At 40.2% G+C, this 22,136-nt stretch overlaps 1 protein-coding gene across 9 annotated transcripts in view; it reads right to left on the bottom strand.

Annotated features, from left to right (window-relative positions):
* The window catches only part of plekha7b (pleckstrin homology domain containing, family A member 7b), an 82,086-nt gene that overhangs the window by 38,584 nt on the left and 21,366 nt on the right, over positions 1–22,136 (bottom strand). For 8 of the 9 annotated variants that reach the window (XM_039610248.1, XM_039610257.1, XM_039610267.1 and 5 more), the window contains one exon: positions 4,565–4,648. In XM_039610248.1, the coding sequence (XP_039466182.1) occupies positions 4,565–4,648 (84 nt within the window). Of the gene's footprint in view, positions 1–4,564; positions 4,649–7,458; positions 7,649–22,136 lie in introns of those variants that run through there. The other variant, XM_039610283.1, reaches the window with a different exon arrangement.

Genomic DNA, 22,136 nt, shown 5'->3' with positions numbered 1-22,136 from the left:
GATAGAAAACAGATTAAAACTTATTTATAGGGGCCTGATTTATGTGTGTGTGTGTGTGTGCATATCTATGTTAGGACAGAAAGACTAACATTTTTAAAGCAGAATACTTTTATTCATTAAAAACTCCAGGAGCCAACTGAATGACTTACTGTTGGCACAAATTTCCCAAAGTCTCATTCTGAATTATTGTAGTGATTTTTAAACAGAAGATCATCTTTCATATCCCAGTGCCCCAAGCGCTTCTGTGCCTTACTTCCCCACTGTGTCATTACCATATTCTCCATCCAGGAAACAACAATGTTTCCTCTCTTACCTACTGCGGTCTAATTAGTTTTGACTTATTGCAAACAACCGAGGAGAGAAATCACGTCAAAGTACAGATTACTAATCGGGCCATCGACATGGCATCTACAGCGATTTGTGTGAAGCTTCTGACATTTTTGTATACTGTATGCAACACACCTCAAAGATAATAAAAAGAACAGAACTGAGATGCTTCTGAGATGTAAAACAATAAAGATTACATTCGGCAGCCTCAACATTAGTCCGCTTAGAGCCACCAACAGCAATGCAATGATACACTGTTTAAAATTAATGCTTTCCTTACATGATGTTACATCATAGCTTTTCCAAGACTTGCATCAGATCTTCTTAACAGAGAACTCAGTTAATGTGAGAAGTATTTTAACCTGAAGTACAGAACAATGTGATGGCATTATGGTTGCAGACACTGTAATAACCACTAAAGAAAAAATAAACTTCAATCATTTTGGGCCAAAAAGTATTACATCTCAACTTCAGTGGGCATGTACAAATTTACTGATGGTGAGAGTGACATGTTTAAAGGTGACCCACCTGTTTTCACTTATACCTCTTATATTAAAATAGTGGATCCTGGTTTTAAAGATGGCCAAAATTTCAGATAATGAGGTCAGTGTGTGTACAAGCATTCTCTTCCTCTCTGTGACATCTTTATGATGCCAAAAAAGTCATAAAAAAACATTCGTGTCCACTAAAACAAAATAAATATTGGCTGATATATTCAAATATCAGATTTCTATGTGACCAAATATTGGTATTGGTCGGTATATCAGTCAGGTTCTTGAAGGAATAACTAATGAGTAGTCAGGTGACCTCTGTGCTATATATGAAACCTAGTAGTTTGTGCTTAGTCGAACCTAATTTACCAACAGGAACTAATGTGACCTGACAATGTCCTAACTCCCCCTGCATTGTTCAATAAATAGGTTATGAGCAGATCCTTGTGCTGATTTTTCCTTTGTGTGCCGCAATACACACAATCTAGAGAAAAGTAGGTAAGACTGAGGCATCTGTCAGAGACTAAAGCAAGAAAACATACAGGTAGAACAAGCGGGGAAAAAAAGAGGAAAGCCAAACTGGAGCACAACTTACAGTAGTTCACTCCAAGCTTGGATTGCTGCCAGCAGTTTTACAGGATGTTTCTGTCTTATCAAGGGGACTCTGCTGTTTTATGTGAAGTTTTCATACTGTTTACCATCACTGTCATTGGAGCCGTTCCCCAGGAGATTTGTAGTGGCATGTGGATGAGAGGAGCAATATTTCACATAGCCTGGTGTCGAAGTGGGAATGGCACTAAGTTCCATCTCTTCCTGCTTCTTCTGCTATGATGGAAATGGAGGTAGACTAGATGTTTTTTTTAAATCTTTTTAGACAGTGAGTGTACATGAGACTCAATGACTTGATCCTGGTAGAATAATCTAGACAAACTCTGAGGCTTCAGGCCAGTAAAGCAGAGTCTGATTGACCTTTCTGTGGAACGGAACTTCATGAAGCTCCTTTTCCTGAACTGCCTGTCCTCAATCCTCAATATCTCCAGGGAATAAGTGAGTCAATTATTAATGGAAGAAACCCACTTCCTATTAAAGTATTATTTCAAGCAGAATGAACCCCTAACGTCAACATGCTAATGAACAAAAAAACAGCAACAACATATAAGCATGCCGTGAAATGGAGAAATAAAATTTAGCTATCAGCAAGCGACGACCAAAGATAAAAAAGCATGTGGTAGAAGTAGATCCAGAGGAAAAGCAGAAAAGGCCTGAAAGAGCACTCACTCCTGTTTTACAAGGGGATGAGTTTACAGGCAGCTTGTGTTACATACTGTTATAAAGTCTAAAAGATGCAGCTTTTACCAGATATGAAGTGTCCAATGATGTTTCATTAAAATATTAAATTGTATCATCTTGCAGTCTTTTATTACTTCTAAAATGATGCACTGCTCATATGTTGCCTATATGGAAACATAGCATAAAAGACAGAGTCTGTATAATTCTAAGGAAACTTGAAAGTAAATATTTGGTACACTGCCTAAACTAGCTCAGGCAAACTTTGCTCTTCTTTGGATGTTAAGTGCCTCATTCAACATGATTCACACTTCTTCAACAACAATCCGTGACTGATAGACAAACACACAATGGAACACTATCTGCATCCGCACTGGCAGTGTGTTTAGAATCACTGTCATGCTGAGAAACAAATCTTTTGCCAATCAGATGCTTTCCAGACAGCACTGCATGTTGAGTCAAAATCTGATAATTCCCAACACCAAATGCAAGCCCAAACTATGACAGAGCCTCCGCTTATGCCTCTTTTCAGACCTCATCCATACATGCTGATTACGATTTGAAGGATTGGTGGAGTCATCATTTCATCAGACCTGTTGCTACTGATTTTCAGAACAGTTCATGTGTAATTTGGCATACATCAGCCTTTTCTCCCTGTTTCCCTTCCTTAAGAATGGCTTCTTGACAGCCACCCTTCCACTGAGACCATTACCGATGAGGCTTCAGTGAACAGTAGATGGATCAGCGGAAGAGCCATACATAACTGATCTTTGCTCAGTTTTTTTGTTCTGTTCCTTAAGGACTTCTAATGGCTTTCGGGAACTGCCCATCTCCTGTAGATAGTTTTGTAGGCCTGTCACTTTTTCTTCTGTCCTCTATTCGTCCAGTTTTCTCAGATTTTTGTAAGGACACACTCCACACTGTGCAGAAATATGACAAGTTTTCGGCTAATTTATCTTTAAGCACCTTGTTGGTGCAAAAAAACAACATTATGCCCTTCAAACTGTTGGACATTTTTCATAAATTCAACAAACACAAAGAAAACAAAGCGCAACAGCCTGAGAAAGTCACAATTTAAACACTGACTCATCCATTGAGTTAGTGATTCACAGGTCAGTGTTAAGTGACTAACCAACAAAACAAAAAACGTTCCTCTGAAAAATGACAGGTAGACTGACAGTCTGGCTCCTTGGAAGTAAAATATAATTGAAATGACTTTTTGTACAACACTGTATCTTTACTATTGTTTTCTACCTTTTACTGATTTTAGCTCTGGTGCTGCATCCACTTTGCTGTGAGTGCAATGTTTCCCTCAGCTCAGTTCAACACTTCACACAGACAGTGACTGGCATATGTATGAATTGTGTCAGAGTCTTTTATAGTAATAAAAATAATTATTGTACACTTAGTGTATATGCTATGACTTTGACTTTTCTTAACTTGTTTTTTCCCTTGCGTGGCATCTTTGGAATGTTGTTGTAGAGCAGACATAAAACAGGTGTTATTCTTACTTTGATGAGCTTAAAGAGATCAGAAGTGGCATTTTGTTACTGTTGAAAATATGCAAGTGAGGCATCCATAGCGTTAAAGCCCCTTTGATGGTATACAAATCCGTGTCTCAGCAGCACTGAACAAGGGATGATGGAGAGTTTTAAGAAGTGAATGACAGTGCAGGATGCATATGAATCACTTTAATCAGTTTCATATTGCTTTAACAGATGCTTATGCCCCGCCATGGTGCTGTTATAGTGGAATACTTGGTATGCACGATCATCTTACACCAGACAGCTTAAATACAACCAGACACCTGCCGCCTTGAATTGTGTAGCTTTAATGGCTTTGCAGGATATGATTTACACAATGACATAAAAGGAAATAAATCCGACTATCGTGCCATGACAATATAGTAATGTTGCCGCCCAGTAAATCCCTCCTTTCAATCAACAGTTCTCAACAATTCAGTGAGCACACAGTCAGGAGTTTGCTTTTATGATGTCAACGGCATTGGGAGAAACAGCCCAGGTGGGCCGGAATAACTTGCTGTTATAATACAGCCAGCATTAGCATAACAGATTGATGAGTCAGATTCATGGCTCCTGACGTGATATGAATATGATCAAAGCGAGATGTGAGTGTTGTGTCATTGCCATAGATTCCATTATGGAGTTATAAATACCATGGTAATGGTGATGAATACATTCAGTTTATTCAAATACGACAGTGCCCATCCTTTTGTGTTCTGACAATGACTGCTGGTTATGTTGCTAATAAACAACAAACTGGAAATCAACCAATTTTAATCTTCTTGTTAGTGGAGAATAGACACCCACACTCCCTTGCTGTGGCACGTTTCAAGGAGAGTAACACTAAAGACTCCCATCTCAGGTTCGTAAACTAACTTATATATTTAAGCGAGCATCATATACATCATTCACTTAAAAAAAGGTAGGCCAGCTCACCTGTCTTGTAGTGTGTAATCTATGTTTTCAGGGGAAATCTGTCCAGTCACAGGATGCCGAAATGATGTAGCCCTCAGGTTGTGGCTGCAGGACGGAGGGAGAGACAACACCAAGAGAAATAAGAAAAAGAGCATCAAGTCATTAATCATATTCCTTCTGGATCAACTCCCTGCACACCTGTGTTTCTATACTACTAGCTGTCTGTTGGATGAGGGTAAAAATATCACATGAAGTTCATAAGGTTACAGTGATGATTCAGTCAACAGCAAAAAAAGAATCTACGGTAGCCCTGCAGCCAGCCACGGCTCATATTCCTTTACACAGAGTGTAGGGCTCAGCATTCTCCGTAAGCCAGCCCACCAAGCTTTATTGATTTCAATTAGATGGGCCATTCATTGCTTTAACTAGAGCATAAACACATGTTACTGTCACATGAAAGAATAACAAACAGCAGCTACTGGTGATGAGAGGGCTGAAATAGCATGACACGACAAGTTTCTATTTGTTGTCTGTTGTATAATTATATGTGATAGTAATAATCACTTTTCACACCAAAATAAAAATATTTTTCAAATCCTCCATGAACACAAACTCAACAAACTGTGTCAAACTAAGCCTAAACAAATATAGTGCCACACTGCAGGCCCTGAAACCTGTTTCCAGCAGGTTTACTCAATGGATGATTTCATTTTTACAAGCTTTAAAGTCTAATTGCCCATCCTTATAACCTTTGTTGCCCACCTTTGTTGCCCATCCAGGAGAGGTTGTCATTGCTCATTATCATTATCACTCTTTTCTGTTGAACTTTTTTCCTTATTTTTTTAGGCAGGTGAGACATTTTAGAACGATTTTATGTTGGTATATTACAAAAAAAATGTTGGTGAGCAATTTGCATTACATTTGATATATTGCTATCATAGATACAATTTCAGGTTTGAAGTCTCGACTTCGCAACTTAAAGAAATGGTTTCATTCAAGCAAAAGACAAAAAGGCTGGGAGCAATGATGGTTTAAACAAACAAATAATCCTTTTAAGTTGATACTTTTTACTAGTGATTTATTAAATTCTTCTCTCACTGTCTCTCTTTCGTTTCCTTTAATCATCACCGTCATCGTTTACAGCATATTTCACCACTGAAGCTGAAAAATACTGTGCGCTCACAGGGTAAATACTGCTATGCAGAAGCTAAACACTTTCATAAGCACTCGCACAGGCATGGATAAACACATTGCTGAGATAAAAAATGTTTACACTATGTTCACTTAAAGTGTGCCAGGAGTAAATAAATGATTATAGTGCAGTGGGAGGTGGGGTGGGGTGGGTGAATGCTCTGAAGGAAAGCTGCTAAGTTTCAGTACCATACAGACGCAGAATGATAGAAACAGAAAGTGGTTCTTCACTGCATCACCATGCAGCAAAGGGAGGAGGAAACAAACAGAGCAGGCTGGAAAGATTTATGAGTCGACATTTCAGCAAAGTTCACAGGGGGAAAAAAAAGCAATTCTGCAGATGTAAAAACATGACTTCAAGTATAAACGGTATATAAAATACATGTTTATGATGACGTGTATCCTGCATTGAATTCAGCACTTAAATATCCATAGATAAACAAAAACTTGCACACCCATGCATTCACACACACAGAGGTTTGACCACTCATAATTTGCTGAGCTGAACTGGGCACACACAGGCAGCAGCACTGCACCAGGCTCCCCTGTTAATTAGGAATCTGCATTCTTTGAGGCTTTTGTTTTAGCCGCATTACTTCTGAACTATTTGTCATGGAATTTGAAGCATCCTCAGCTAATGTACCAACAATGCAGCACACTGGGTCCATTTGTTTGGAGAAAATTAGCTTCCTTGAAAGCTTGTGACGATGCTTTTTTTTTAAAGGACGGGGGAATAAACGTCCTGCATGTGAGCTTCCGAACAGCCATCTAAATTATGTAGTGGGGAAGCATGGAAGGTTTCATTTAGTTGCACGATTTATTTAAAAGAGTTTTGGAACTCAACACAAAGAACAAAACAAAACTTTAAAAAGACGACAGTGTTTTCAGTCATCCTGCAGTTGTTTCTGCCTCCTTTGAAGTCAAATGTTGCAATACAGCAGTGAGGGACGCATCATCTGATAACTATGCAGTATGTATTATCCTGACAGGAGTTCAAGGCTTGCATATTTCAGCATTCAAAACCATCAGGTCAAGAGTTTTACCAGATAAAGCAAAGAATGACTGATGTTTCTCCTTGCAGTGAACTTCAAGAAGGCATGTCTCATTGCGTCAGTTTAAGCTGAGCCACAAAAAAGGGCGCTGTAAGTAAAAATACTGGTTTAGTTTGCCCAAATGTAAACACCCTTACACCATCAAATGGAGCTTTTTATATGAACTGAAATGAGTTTGATATACAGTTGCCAAACTCTAAACACCAAATGACAGTCTGTTTTTTTTGTGAACCAAAAACCTTCCCTGAGAAATTTGTGCAGCACTGCTACTCAGTTCCTACGGGCATGCTCTGTCTCTCTTTGCTGCAACAACTGGATTCAGCCCTGGCATGCTATGCAATATTTTGCAGCAAAACAAGATGCTCAGCCTAATCCCTGTCCAATACATGGGTTAGGTCCAGACAGAAGGGTACCAAGGGCAAGTCGCTGTGGACGGAGCACCTAAGACTCTCTCACACCAACAGAAACACCCAGAGGTTTCTAACTACTCCAGTTTTTCTGTAAGAAATTAATCACGCTACGAGAATACAATGAAACTCCTTGTACAATCTTTATAGAACTTTTTCAAGAACAACAAAAAGAACAACAAAAAGAAAACTTTACCCACTGTGAGAAAATATCTCTCTACCACTATATACTGCTATATAATACACATAATGGCAACAGTCTGACCTGTTGTGAGATCATGCATCATCATGAAGCCGCTGGACTCGCTGTGGTGCCAGGTTATCCTCTCGGCACTGTGTCAGGTGGAAGATGCAGAGGGTCTCTCATAGAGGCTGACATCCACAAAGAGCAGAGTAAAGTGGAGCCAGCAGGATATAGGCTGAAGGGGGAGCTCTCCATCTCCACTTTGTCCTGCTTAAGCGTGCTATCTGAGTTTCACCCCACACTTACTGAGTGGATGGTAGAGAGCTATCTCCCTCCCATCAGGAGAATGCCTCAGTTACTTATCAGATCTTCCTCCCTTTCCATTTTCTCTTCGCTCCTCTCTCTGTTTCTCATTCCCTATTTCCTGGAATTGAGCTTTCTGCTTCCATAAATCTCTTTCAGGGAAATATATGCAGCAGCCCTATACCTATGGCTGCTATTAAACTGAAAATAATTTATCTTTGACATCAATTCAGTCTTTTTGTTTCATGATGTTATGTTGCTACTGCAGCCTAATCATTTCTTAAAAATGTGTTATTCATTTATTTTGGTTAATACAGTAATGTATAGAGGTTCATACATTACTGATATCCCCTGAGTAAGACACCAAAAGGACTTGACAGCAATTTTCTGATAGATCACAAGCTTTGCTTGGCCAGGTTATTCCTGTTCTGGCTTTTTCCATTTCCAAGTTCAAGAATTGGAAAGGAAAATGTAAATAAAAACAGAATCCAACAAAATATAAGTCTCATCAACCCATTTTTAATTCAAAACACAAGCTAAAAAGACCCAAATGTTTAAACTGCACCATGCCTTCTAAAGCCTTTTAGCATTGATGGTGGCTTTCCAGATGTGCATGCTGCCAATCTCAGAGGCACCAGTGAACCCCTTTACCATCAGAGATGCAGGCTTTTAAACTGAGCGCTGATACCAAACCTGATGGTTCCCTCTCTTTAGTGCAGAGGAAACAGTGTTGGTTGAAAAATGTTCCTCCAGCTCTTTCTTTTTAGTACTTCCTTTAACAGCCTTCTTTACATGTGTTGTTGCTTATAATAAAATTTCTCAGTTCGAACATTTGAGATGTTTCCTGTTCTATTGTGAATAAAATCTAGGTTTATGAGATTTACACATGATTGCATTATTGTTTTATTTACACTTTTTCAGAACCGTTGTTTACACATTTAAAGTTCATATAATAAACTGTACGCAGTGAAGTCAGCTAAACATGCTCACAGCCACCACGGCAACAACATCAGTTTTGGAAAACATCTGTTGTGCAGTCAGTGAACTGCTTTAAGCTGGGACTGTTAAAATAATTATGATGACATTGACAAAAAACACAAGAAAAACTAGAGTGTTTAAACTAGGGTTAAACCTCAGAGTGTCTCCTTTTGATGCTGGTTTAACAGCAGTATTGATCTATGGTAAGAGGGAATTAAAAGTAATCCAGTAACCCAAGGGAGCCGGTGGTACCAACATACTGTAGGCCTATGAAAAATATTAAATCCAGCAGACAACCAAGGATTGTTGAAGTTAGTAAAAAAGACTTCAGTTTGCTTTTTCCTGTACAGTGTTTAATTTGTAGACACAAATAGAAACTGACAAAACTCCAATGTGATACATTAAACACTAAGCTAGAGAAAGAACGGCTATAATGGTTAACTGTATGAACACAGGCAAGAAGAATCTCTTTCATTTCCACATAGCACCCAACAATAGGTGTCACAGCAGGTGCCTAAAAATTCAATGAAGCAATGAGAAAGTGTATACATGATGAAACTAACTCATTAATTACAAATGAATTGTAAGACAGACTGGTTAGATACATTTTGAAAAGTCATATTTTTTTCTAGATCCATTTGGAATCAACACAACAACAAATGCAAGAGTTATCTGGCAAATTTGAGGAGCAGATGTATATTATTCCATAAATATTCAAATAACATTTAAAAAGTAGTGCCATACTATAAGCTAGAACTGGGTGACTGGTGAAGAAATATGGGTTTGGGTTTGGGGTTTTTTGGGGTTTTTTGCCCACTTCACAGATAAACTTCCGAATCCTTTTTAGATACTATACTGGAAATATACAATATACTGAAAATGTGATGGTATTTATTTATTTATTTGTTTTTAGTATGATGGGTATCATGGCTTCAATTCTTCCAGAACCAATGGGGGCAACAGCCACAGGAAAAAGTACACAATGGAGACTAGTGCAGCTGCCACAACTTGTTGATAAAAAAGTACTTCGGGTGTGAAGGTTTGATGGTGATGCACAGATATAGTGATGTTGCCATAACTCTGTAGCATTTATACCAACACTGAAGGTGTGAGCACTCAGAGCAGTATTCTCCTGAACAATAGGTGATGCTGCTTAGTCAAAATGGATGAGACATTATTTTTGATGTGTGGTGCCACTTGCAAGGGCGAGAATAAGCAAGTATAAAGGGCCTATTATACTTGTAATAACTTTCATAGTCTACCTGGCAACCATCCTAACATCTCATATTGTGTCCTGTCAACAAAATATGTATAATGTAATATTTTTTATATTTTACATTAACTGCATCTGCCAAAGAATATCTGTTTAATTAAAGTTTATGGTTCCACTGCAATACCAAATAGCACCACAAGGGAGTCCCTCCATGATTTTGTTGGTAAGCTACATTAGATAGATGCTCACAGACACTCACAGTGATTCTCATCATTATAACCAGCGAAGGTGGAGTGCAGTGGAGAACTATGTGGGCCTTGTATAGTTGACTTTGAGTATCGTAGGACAAACATAGTATCAGCCTCATTTTTCTGTCTTACACAACTCTGAAACACTGGAGGTCTTGTGATTGTTAAGGCGTCCACTGAGTCAAGAAGATGCACTGACAGCAACAGCAGCTGCACAGAAATCTGTGTCTTGAACCAGTGCGCTTACATAAATCCTCTGCCTGCATTTGACCTCTGAGAGAAATAAAAACTACAAATCAATGTTGTGAAATTAATCACAAGATAACAGCAATCATTTAATTGAGCTGGGCTGCTGATTTAATTTCCAGACCAGTGCAATTAGCTGTAATGAATGTACAGTATCATTAGTATCAGTAAGTTGTTAGTGTGCAGATGATAGGCTTCAAAAGAATGAGATAAAAGCAAACCAAAGACGTGCTGGAGATATGCACACATGACAAGCTAAATGAGGTGCCACAAGCTGTTAACGAAGTCTGTAATAATACTCATGTCTGTGCGTGTAATACCCCACCCATGCAACGAGAGCGTGTTACAGAGTGCGACGGGACATTACATCATAAGGGAGATATCGTGGACCTCCAGAAAACACCCCATAGCATAGGAGGCAAAAATAATTAAGCCTTAATAATAGTGGTTTGTGCACAGGGAGCCATTAAGGAGATAAGCATTCAGCAGCAGGATTTCTGAATGTTGACTGAGCGTTATCAGTTTCATAGAAGAGGACTGCAGCAGCCTCGCTCAGCATCATTTCCTTGACATTTGTGGAAGAATTATCTGGGCAGTCTCTCCCAAAAAGCTATCGGGAGATTCGACTGCAGTTCAGTATGGAAATGAGGGATACGAGCTTCACACTGAATAACTGGATTTTCCCCATCGCTGCACTCATTCATCATCAACTACATTGTTTTTAACAGCAGCAACACCAAGCTGAATTGGTAGCATGACACAATGACTGCAGCTGAAGGACAGCTGTGTCTCTAAGATGGAATAAATGAAACAGGAAAATCTTGGTCCAAGCTTTACTTAATGGAGCACAGTCATCCAGAAAAGAAAAAAACCCACTATTCAAGTAGCACTGGACAAAGACAGGCTCAAACGGGCCCAATGTGGCTCAAAAACAGGTGCACAGACTTGCCAGTGTCTGAACATCGGTCAAACAAAAGGGTTGGCAGTAATTGAAAGAAGTGTTGTCTTATTAACATTCAAAGCACGTGCAGTTCTGACGCAGCACATTTCATTGGAGTCACAATTGTCCTTTGGTCATGCTGTTGCAAATCAAGTCTGGCAACAGCTAATTGTTTTACAGTGAATGTAAGAGAGACTTGAGTTGGACCAATAATAACAAATGCATGGAAACCTGATTTTAAAAAAATTGACAAACATAGATGTGGCTGTTGAGATTCTGATGTCTTATATTTACTATTAAAAAAACATTAACTCCTGTTATTTATTTGTTGAAGATTGTTATAAACTCCAAATATGCCAGCAACTGGCAGGGCAGATAGGGCTTTGGGCACTGCCTCCTCTTTTCCACTGGCATTAGTTTTAGCTGGCTGATAAATATTTATAAAGGTTGATAAGTAGTAATTGATCAAAGACATGGTGATGGTATAATGCCCCAAAACATGACAATAAAATGGCTTTCAAAAGCTTATTCCAGAGATCAATAATAGAGATATGCTGTGACAAAGAAAAAGCTGGGAAGTCTTCTGAAGTGAGCATTACTCAGAAAAAAAAAATCAATGGCAGGTCCCTGCAGCTTTTTGGGTCAATATTTAATACCACAGATTTATCCACACCTTATGTGACAAATATTGATGGCCAAGACCAATGACAAATCACATTTATTTGACATCTTCAATTTTTGCTAATAGGAATGGTCACATTTCTTCGAGTAATAGAAAGTACCGTTATATGGCGTTCTTGTAACCTTAACGGAATGAAGTCTACTTCACAACATCCTTGTGAAGCGTGAAGTGCATGCATAAACGAGAACATATTGTGCTCGTTTCCAGCTCCATATTCTTATTGTTGGGCTCTACTTGACTAACCCCGAGTTCATCCACTATCTGAAACAGGCTGTTTTAGCTCCTTTTCTCTTCCCTTTAGGCCAGTGGTTCACAAAGTGTGCGTTAGGCAGCACAATTGAGGCATACAGCCACTGTACATGGAAAAAATGGGGGAAATATGACATAGAAATAAGCTAAAAATCAGTTTGTAAGAAAAATAATCAAACATGAGTTTTCTGATGCTATCATACTGAACTTTATTTCTTATTTTATTTATATTTCTTTATTTATATAACTTTATTTTATTCTGATTTCAAATTTCAGGGGGGTTCAGAAGTAGCATATACCAGAAAATGCTTGCCACCATGGGCACTGTTATAGCTCACAAAGTTGAGCCAAATGGCTATTTCAGGGGCCCAGGCTAGGCCCTTGCAATAGCCTAGGCCATGTCTTGTCCCCTGTTCTCTACAAAAAAAAAAAAAAGCTAACTACCTGAGACTCTTTTTCTCCAATTTCTCCAATGGTGGACACCAGAGGTGAAGGGAGCCACCAGGCTGAAGAAGGAGTCCTATCGGGCTTGGTTAGCCTGTGGGACTCCAGAGGCAGCTGACAGGTATCGACAGGCCAAGCGGAATGCGGCTCAGGCAGTGGCTGAAGCAAAAACTCGGGTGTGGGAGGAGTTCGGAGAGGCCATGGAAAAAGACTTTCGGACTGCCTCGAAGAGATTCTGGCAAACCGTCAGGCGTCTCAGGAGGGGAAAGCGGTGCTCTACCTGCACTGTGTATAGTGCTGGCGGTGCGCTGCTGACGCCGACTGAGAAAATTGTCAGACGGTGGAAGGAATACTGAGGACCTCCTTAATCCCACTGACACGTCTTCCGAGGAGGAAGCAGAGTCTGGGGATGAGGGAATGACCCGCCAATTTCTGGGGTCGAGGTCACTGAGGCAGTTAAACAACTCCTCGGTGGCAGAGCCCTGGTGTGATGAGGTCCGCCCGAGTTCCTGAAGGCTCTGGACGTTGTAGGGCTGTCCTGGTTGACACGCCTCTACAATGTTGCGTGGAGATCAGGGCAGTACCCTGGACTGGCAGACCGGGGTGGTGGTCCCCATCTTTAAGAAGGGAGACCGGAGGGTGTGTTCCAACTATAGGGGATCACACTCCTCAGCCTCCCGGGAAAGTCTATGCCAGGGTGCTGGAAAGGAGAGTTCGTCCGTTAGTCGAACCTCGGATACAGGAGGAACAATGCGGTTTTTCGTCCTGGTCGCGGAACACTGGACCAGCTCTTTATCCTCTCGAGGATACTTGAGGGTGCATGGGAGTTTGCCCAACCAGTCTACATGTGTTTTGTGGACTTGGAGAAGGCATTCGACCGTGTCCCTCGGGGTGTCCTGTGGGAGGTGTTGCGGGAGTATGGGGTGTCTGGCCCACTGTTACGGGCCATTCGATCCCTATACAACCGTTGCGAGAGTTTGGTTCGCATTGCCGGCAATAAGTCGGACTTGTTTCCGGTGGGTGATGGGCTCCGCCAGGGCTGCCCTTTGTCACCGATTCTGTTCATAATTTTTATGGACAGGATTTCTAAGGCGCAGCCAAGTGGCGGAGGGCTTTCACTTGGTGGCCTCAGAATCTCATCTCTGCTTTTTGGCGGATGATGTGGTTCTGATGGCTTCATCGGTGGGGGCCTCCAGCTCGCACTGGAACAGTTCGCAGCCGAGTGTGAAGCAGCGGGAATGAGGATCAGCACCTCCAAATCTGAGGCCATGGTTCTCAGCCGAAAAGGGTGGAGTGCCCACTCCGGGTCGGGGATGAGTTCCTGCCCCAAGTGGAGGAGTTCAAGTATCTCGGGGTCTTGTTCGCGAGTGATGGGAGAAGGGAGCCGGAGATCGACAGGCGGATTGGTGCTGCGGCTGCAGTGATGCGGACGCTGCACCGGTCCGTCGTGGTGAAGAGGGAGCTGAGTGTAAAAGCGAAGCTCTCAATTTACCGGTCGATCTCGTCCCGACCCTGACCTATGGCCACGAGCTGTGGTAGTAGGACCGAAAGAACGAGATCGCGGGTACAAGCGGCAGAAATGAGCTTCCTCCGAAGGGTGGCTGGCCTCTCCCTTAGAGATAGGGTGAGAAGTTCGGCCATCCGGGAGGGGCTCAGAGTAGAGCCGCTGCTCCTCCACATCGAAAGGAGCCAGTTGAGGTGGTTCGGGCATCTGACAAGGATGCCCCTGGGCGCCTCCTGGGTGAGGTGTTCGGGCATGTCCCACCGGGAGGAGGCCCGGGCAGACCCAGGACGCTGGCTGGAGAGATTATATCTCTCGGCTGGCCTGGGAACGCCTTGGTGTTCCCCCGGATGAGCTGGAGGAGGTGGCTGGGGAGAGGGAGGTCTGGGCTTCTCTGCTTAGGCTGCTGCCCCCGCGACCCGACTTCGGATAAAGCGGATGAGGATGGATGGATGGGATGGATGGATGGATGGATGATTCTCCAACTCTTTCTGAGTAAACCTCATTAATTACATTACAAGCTTAAATATCATCAACCTCTTAAATATCATAAATCTCTATTAATCGACTATGCACCTTCAAGCTGGCAGGACTTAAATTGTTTCTTAAAAAGCCATTACTTTACCCAGATGTCTTAGCTAATTATAGGCAAATCTCAAACTTCTCTCTAAAGAGTAGTTGTAAAATAGCTAACTGATCATCTGCAGAAGAATGGCTCATTTAAAGAGCTTCAGTCAGGTTTCAGATTTCATGAAAGTTCAGAAACAGCTTTAGTGAAGGTGACAAATGAGCTTCTTAGGGTCAGTGGACAGTGGACTCATCTCTGTGCTTGGCCTGCTAGATCTCAGTGCAGTTTTTGATACTGCTGACCATAACATTTTATTACAGCAATTAGAGCATGTTGTAGGTACTGCGCTACAATGGTTTGAATCATAATAGACTGCAGTTTGTTCATGCAAATGGAAAATCCTCTTCACACACTAAGGTTAATTATGGAGTTCCACAGGGTTCCATGCTAGGACCTGTTCTGTTTACGTTATACCTGCTTCCTTTAGGTAGTATCATTAGAAGGCATTGCATACTTTTTGACTGCTATGCAGATGACACTCAACTTTGTCTATCCATGAAGCCAGATAACACACACCAATTAGTTCAACTGCTGGAATTTCTTTAAGACATAAAGACCTGGACCTATCAGGATGTCCTAAAAACTCCCTGAAAAGCCTTCAGTTGATCCAAAAGGCTACAACAAGAGCCCTGACAGGGATTAGAAAGAAAGAGCATATTTCTCCTATAGTGGCTTATCTTCGATGGCTTGCTGTTAAATCCAGAAGTAATTTAAAATCCAGCTCCGGACATACAAGAATAATACGGCCTCATGTTATCTTTATGACCTTACAGTACCGTATAGCACTTTGCTCTCAGACTCTGGGCTTATTTGTGGTTCCTAGAGTATTTAAAGGTAGAATGGGAGGCAGAGCCTTCAGCTTTGAGGTCCCTCTTCTGTAGAACCAGCTTCCAGTTTGGGTTTTTTGTGTTGGCGTTCTCTCTTTTTTTGGAATATTGAAGGGTCTTTACCTTACAATATAAAGCGCTCTGAGGCAACTGTTGTTGAGATATAAATAAAAGTGAATTGAACTGAACTGAACTGAATTGAGATAACCATATTGCAGATATCGCACATATTGTTCTCTTTGACATCATATAGATCTATAGGGTAGAAAAACTGAGTATTGCCCGCCCTGAAATCTCCCTGTTCATCCACTTGCTTATCCAAATCATGTAATTCCCCTTTAGTGTGACCAACACAGCTTTTTCTGTCAGTTTTCTGTCGTCATAAGATGATCGAATTAGGAAAATAATTGCATTTTCCAGGAATACTGACATCCAGCTTTCATGAAATAACTCCCTTTGAGTCATAGACGACCAAAAGAGTCACAGATGGCCAATTCAGGGAAAATAACTAGATTTCTCAGGAATACTGACGGACAATTTTTATGTAATAACTGCCTTTGTAACCAGGGATATTTACTTTAAGTTTTAATTTGCTTAATTATCATAACATTATAAAATCTAATAAAACCTAATTTACTTTGTGGATGTATACACAGCTGACAACTCGCTGACAAAGGGGTAAATCAAAACGGTCTGAGTGGGGGAGGATACTGTTCTCATTCACAATCAAACTGTAACTGACTGATTTCATACATGCTGCAGAAATCTTTGTAGTTTTAAACAATGCAGTAGCATGCCTGATTTCAGTGTTCTTACATTTGATCTAGCATGCCAGATCTCCTCTTGGAGTACTGAATAGCTGTGGGAGAGGAGATTTTGCAAAGCAAATGTCTCCTACCAAGACAAAAACACGCCATCAGCAAAAGTATCACAACCTGACAGTGCAAAAGAGAGATGATACATCTGCAAGCCCATCAGTGGATAAAGTTAGTTTCAACTGCAAGTGTAACTTGCACATGGATAGCTATTTTCAGTAGAATTCACCTACTAACATGATATTCAGTAGAGGTATAGCTGATAGCCTCCTTCCAAGGTTTTTAGGAATAAATTTATTCTGCTGTCCTTCACCAACTGAAAATGTCAAAAGCATACCAATCTCCAGAGTAATGAGTCAAGATGTGCAGTCAGAGGTCTTAGCAAATCTCAGATAAGGAACTCAAGACTACCAAAGCCATTGCCTAACATCTCTGATTAGTCAGAAGTGACATTGTGACTTCCAGCATCTGTTCTGTAGAGACTCCCTCACTATGATCTAGTCAACTAATATAATCCAGAGCAAGATGCAGACAAGTGACAAACACTAAAAGAGGGGATTTTTCAATAAAAATTGAAACACAGAGTAGTTCATTACAATGGAAACACCAACAAAGAGAGAGCTACACATGAGCGCTCAACAGGAAACATCAGCAACAGCTTGTGTTGTTTTTAACGTCCCTCATGGTTAGCAGTGCATCAAGGATTCCCAGTTTTAGTTTAGAGAAAAGGTAGGTGTGAGTCTAATTCAACTTCATTTAAAATGTTAAAGTAAGATGGCAACATATTTCCACAATTTCCATTTTGCAGTTTTTCAGTTATCTTTGTTTTTCAAGTATTTCCATCTATTTCTATCACCTTGCATAATTTAAACACTAAATAGTCAATGTGTCAAATTTCTCAAAGATTTTTGATGTCTATCAACATGTTATTTTTTATCACAGAACAGAATATTTTGCTTCAATGATGCACAGAAAGCATCCTGCAGAGATTCATGCTACTCAGCTAAGCAGACTGATTTCAGGATCCAAGCAAATGATTCCAAATCAGGAATTAGGACTCCTTGATCAGTTAGCCAGTCCTGATCAAGGAGATCCTGGACAGGGTGTCTCTTAAATGCAAATGCTGGACCATGCTCCATGAACTGGAGCATGCTAACTAATGTCAACTAACAGAGCAGGATGAATGATAAGCAGTGGTCCTGCATGTAATTATTGCCCCTTTTAGACATGTACTCCTTTCCATTAATCTGAGGGCATATGAACCTTTCTGACTGAATCTAGTAACATTTACATTTTTATAAATGGCATGAGTCTGCCGCTTTCCATCTCGCTCACTCACACGGTCTCATACTTTCCAACTAATCTCACGCCAAATTTGAGGAAGTATCAAACTTGCCCTTTGATGGGGCAAGAGTTGATGGAATGATGAATTTTCCCTCTTCTCTTTTAATAATAATAATAATTATTATTATTATTGTAAATTAAATCTGTGGAAAATACAAAGACTTCGTTTTTTTCCACATTTCCAGAGCAAAAGAGCGTCACAGCAAAGTGTGTGAAGTTGCAACTTAATTACTGATTATAATAAATTAAGTTGCCACATTGAAACAGACCTGATCAGGAGCTAACCACAAATGACACTGTGTTTGATCTGTATGATGGATTTCAATGTCAGTGTTGTGTGGAAGTCTGAATGAAGCCATGAGAACATTAACATCAAAGTGAACTATTTCTGCATGACAGGATGCCCTTGTTGTAACAGATGAAGCAAGCAATATTATGTATCCCATGCCCTAAAAAGGCTTATGTGCCAACACAGACTTAACTCCTTCCTTGCTGACACAGACAGGAAGGTACTGTATTCTAGGTCATTCTGAAGTGGAGTGCGTCAGTTCAGTTCAATTCCATTTTTATGTACAAAAGCAGTAGCCTCAATGCACAACAATATTAAAAAGAAACCAAAACAATCCCATAATCCCCACTGAGCAAGCACTTGGAAACAGTGGAAAGGAAAAACGTGTTTTTAACAGGAAGAAACTGCTGGCATAACCAGGCTCAGGGAGGGGCAGCCAGCTGCCATCACCAGTTGAGAGTGAGAGCAAAGAGAGACAGGACAAGAGGTAAACTATAAGAGAGAGCCCAAGTTTAATAATTGCTAATGATTAAATATAGTAGTGGTGTATAAATACCCCACCCCACCCCTGAAGCCTAAGTCTAATACAACAAGACTATAAGATTTATGAAAAAGTAAAGTTTTAAGCATAATCTTAAAAGTAGAGTGAGTCTGTGTCCTGAATCCAAACTGGGAGCTCACTTGCATATAAAACTAAATCAAGCAAAAACAGTCAAAATGAAATCTTAAGCATCAAATATAAAATGACAAAACAGATCGATTTCTTTCTTTGATAACCTGATTTCCCCTGTGGCTAAGGAACACTGAACTGGAGCATATGCTTCTGTTTTACATACTGAACCTCAGGCTCAGCAGCTAAATACAGAGCCCAACCCGCATCACAAAGCCAAACACAGCTAAACGCTTAGCTGTGCAATGTAGGACAGAAGGGGATGTGAAGTGTGCAGGAAAGCTAAAGCTGAAAATCTTTGGGCAGAAGATAAACACAAGGCCGTTAGCTGTGCTGACTCCAAAGCTAAACATACAACATAACATCCAACAGTCAGATCAATTTGACCAAAAGTCACCAATTTTGACACTTTCATAGTGCGATAATGGTTGTAGTAACTCATTAAACCTTTATTGTACCTCCTTACGTTATGACTCATTTGAATTTGTCTGACTCACCCTTGAATCTCCCCCTTCCCACCCATGTGTAGGAGGCTTAACTAGCGAAGTGATCATGGCACTGTCAGCAGAATAAAATATATTAAAGAGCACGAGCCTGTGAAATATAACAATGAATCAGACGAGATAAAAAGATGTTAGCTCCCCCATTCCTTCTGCTCTCTTCTTTCTATTGTCCCTACCCATAGCCTCCCATCTGGGTAACTTATGAACTAAAACATTGCAGTACATAAAAGCAGCAATGCGTCATTCTGGAAACAGAACAAATAGACAGAAGATAAAATACTTCACAGGTCAGCGATATCCTGTAACACCCTTTTTTCCCCCCATCTAATTTCTGTAAAAACACACAACACAACTGAATTAATTAGTAACTCAGCACCATAATACAATGAGCTTGTCTCCAAACTCAAAGATGAAAAATGGAACAAACATACTCGAAGGTTTTACTGTGCTCTTAATCTTGCCATCAGATGATGTATAAAGGTGAATATAAAGACAAAAATAAAGTCGACTGAAGCAAAGTTATATGTGATAAAGTTTAAGAAACAGAGACTTGGAGGAGAACATAAAAAGTTGTGACAAAGTTAGAGTAACTGAAGAAATATTTTCCCTCTTTGTACCTTACATTCGTCTTTGATGGCAGGAGTGGTGATAAATAAATTGTGCAACATATCCTTGAGGAGGGAGATTAAGGGGGAAAGTCTGGCTGGAACAACCTATAAAAGATTTTTAAAAGTAAAGGTCTGTCAATAAGCAACAGTCTTCATCTGCAGTTTATGTATCTGGCACATAGCAACATGTAAGCTAAATTAAACCCCAGAATCCAGCACAACATAGTAAGGTGGTTGTTTAAACTATAGTTTTTCAAGCAAACCTGATGATAAAGCATAGCTGTGGCATCCTCTGTAAAATTATGTCTATGCAATCACATGACAGCCATTCACGATCTGTGTTTACAGTTGGGCAATGTTATTGAGCAGTGACATGCATATAAATGAATTTACAAAAAAGACTATTCCCAATAACCCGTCAGATTAAACATGTTCAATAATGAGTGCCAAAGCAAAATTATGAAAGAAGAGGAGATGAGAGAATTCTGGAGAAATCGTCTGTATATCTTTCTTCCACTCAACTGCATTCGTCATTGATATTCATAATAAATGTCAGAGCTGTCACAGCATCTTCCCTGTAAGCATAAAACTGATTTTGCATCAGTAAAAGAGTGGTGCATCATGCACAGCCTCTTAACACTCTTCCCATGTGTACACAGATGTGTAGTATGGGTGGGGGGGGAATGGATGCAGCATTGTATCCAGTATATAATTTACATGGCAATTGATTCAGCGACACCAAATATCAATATTTCATTAAATAAATTAATATACTCAGGGAATGCTATAAACAAGAGAGCTCATCTCATGCACAATCATCTTTACTTACATTAAATCAGCTCGACCAAAAACACCATTCAGCACTGGACATACTTAGCTTGACAAAGCGACTTCCTAATTCAGAGCAAGCTAATGGCTCAGTCACATGAGGAAAACTATGACAGAAACCTCCTTGCATCTACAACCCCCCCCCCAGTGATTGATTTATTTATTGTTTTATTTTTGTTTTGTTTTTTTAATATTCTGCAACTGATTGGTACTTTTGGTGGCTAAATGATTGCCCAGGGCATCCAGCAAAAAGTTGCAGTCTGACTTGGACTGACTACAATCCGTCTCAGAGAGATTGTCAAAGATTAGCAAATAATTACTACCTAATTTATAAATGCAGACAGATTGCCAGCACATTGACATCAGTGTGAATGAGCCTTTGTCACTGAGCACAGCTCGAGGGGACTCAACTCAGCTGGCTGCAAAGTACTTGTATTCTGGTTATATTTAGAATAGGATGGTTGCTGAATGCAAATGTAACAGTTAAATGGAAATTTCTGTTAAATGTAATTTTCTGCTTCAGTAGACAGCAACAAATATGTGATTTTTATGTATTATCAGAAACAGATTGCACTTCATTGCCAACTTGACACCATTAAATTGCAGACTGATAGCAGACTGATAGCAGACTGACTCTGTCTCAAAGCAAAATTAGTTCCAGATTTTAGTGACAGTGTTGGTATGTTTGTCAATCTCATTTTGCAGGAAAAAAACAAAGACAACTTTATCTTATTGGATAATACAGATACTGACAAAGTTTATATTTGCGGACATAATGAGCATTCGAAAATTGGTGACAAATCGCATTATATGTTATTGCAATACTCAGCATATCATAAAATGTTAAAAGAATTGCAATAATACCATATCGTAAGTGAAGTATTGTGATAACATCACATCATGGGTTGTCTGAGGATTCCCACCTCTAATGTGTAATGCTTACTTATGCTGCCAGTAAACCTTTACAGAATTTTCAGTAACCCAGCTTGTCTTCAGTTCTTCAGGTGAGAGTGAGAGATGACTGCTCTTTCTTCAGAATAAGAGAATCAATTGCTTACAACAGCCATGAAAAGATTTATAAAAAGACAGATGAAGAGTTCCTGAAAAAGTGAAAACTGTCCAACAAAAGCACAAACCAAAATGTGGCTCGTCACCACTGTGTGCATCAGAGTTATCTGCACTAGCGTCACCAAGTAAATAAGAGTATGTGGCCTAAAAATGCAAATCTTAAAAATTAAAAATATGTGTCTTAAAAATGCAGGCACGGCCTACCTGCAGGTTCTCAGTGCTAGCCCCATGCAGCAGCAGTTATCATTTATGAGGTTTATTCCGAGCATTTTTCTGTCTTCGACCTGTCTACACCCAGTTTTGAACGGTACCAAATGATGGATGTGCAGAATGAATGTGTCTGACTCGCACAGCGAGAATATCTGTCACGTTTCC

This window comes from Oreochromis aureus, linkage group 1 (assembly GCF_013358895.1).
Source record: "Oreochromis aureus strain Israel breed Guangdong linkage group 1, ZZ_aureus, whole genome shotgun sequence".
In the NCBI taxonomy this organism is placed as follows: Eukaryota; Metazoa; Chordata; class Actinopteri; order Cichliformes; family Cichlidae; genus Oreochromis; species Oreochromis aureus.
Note: the sequence above shows the minus strand (reverse complement) of the source record. Positions and strands in the feature narration are given on the sequence as shown.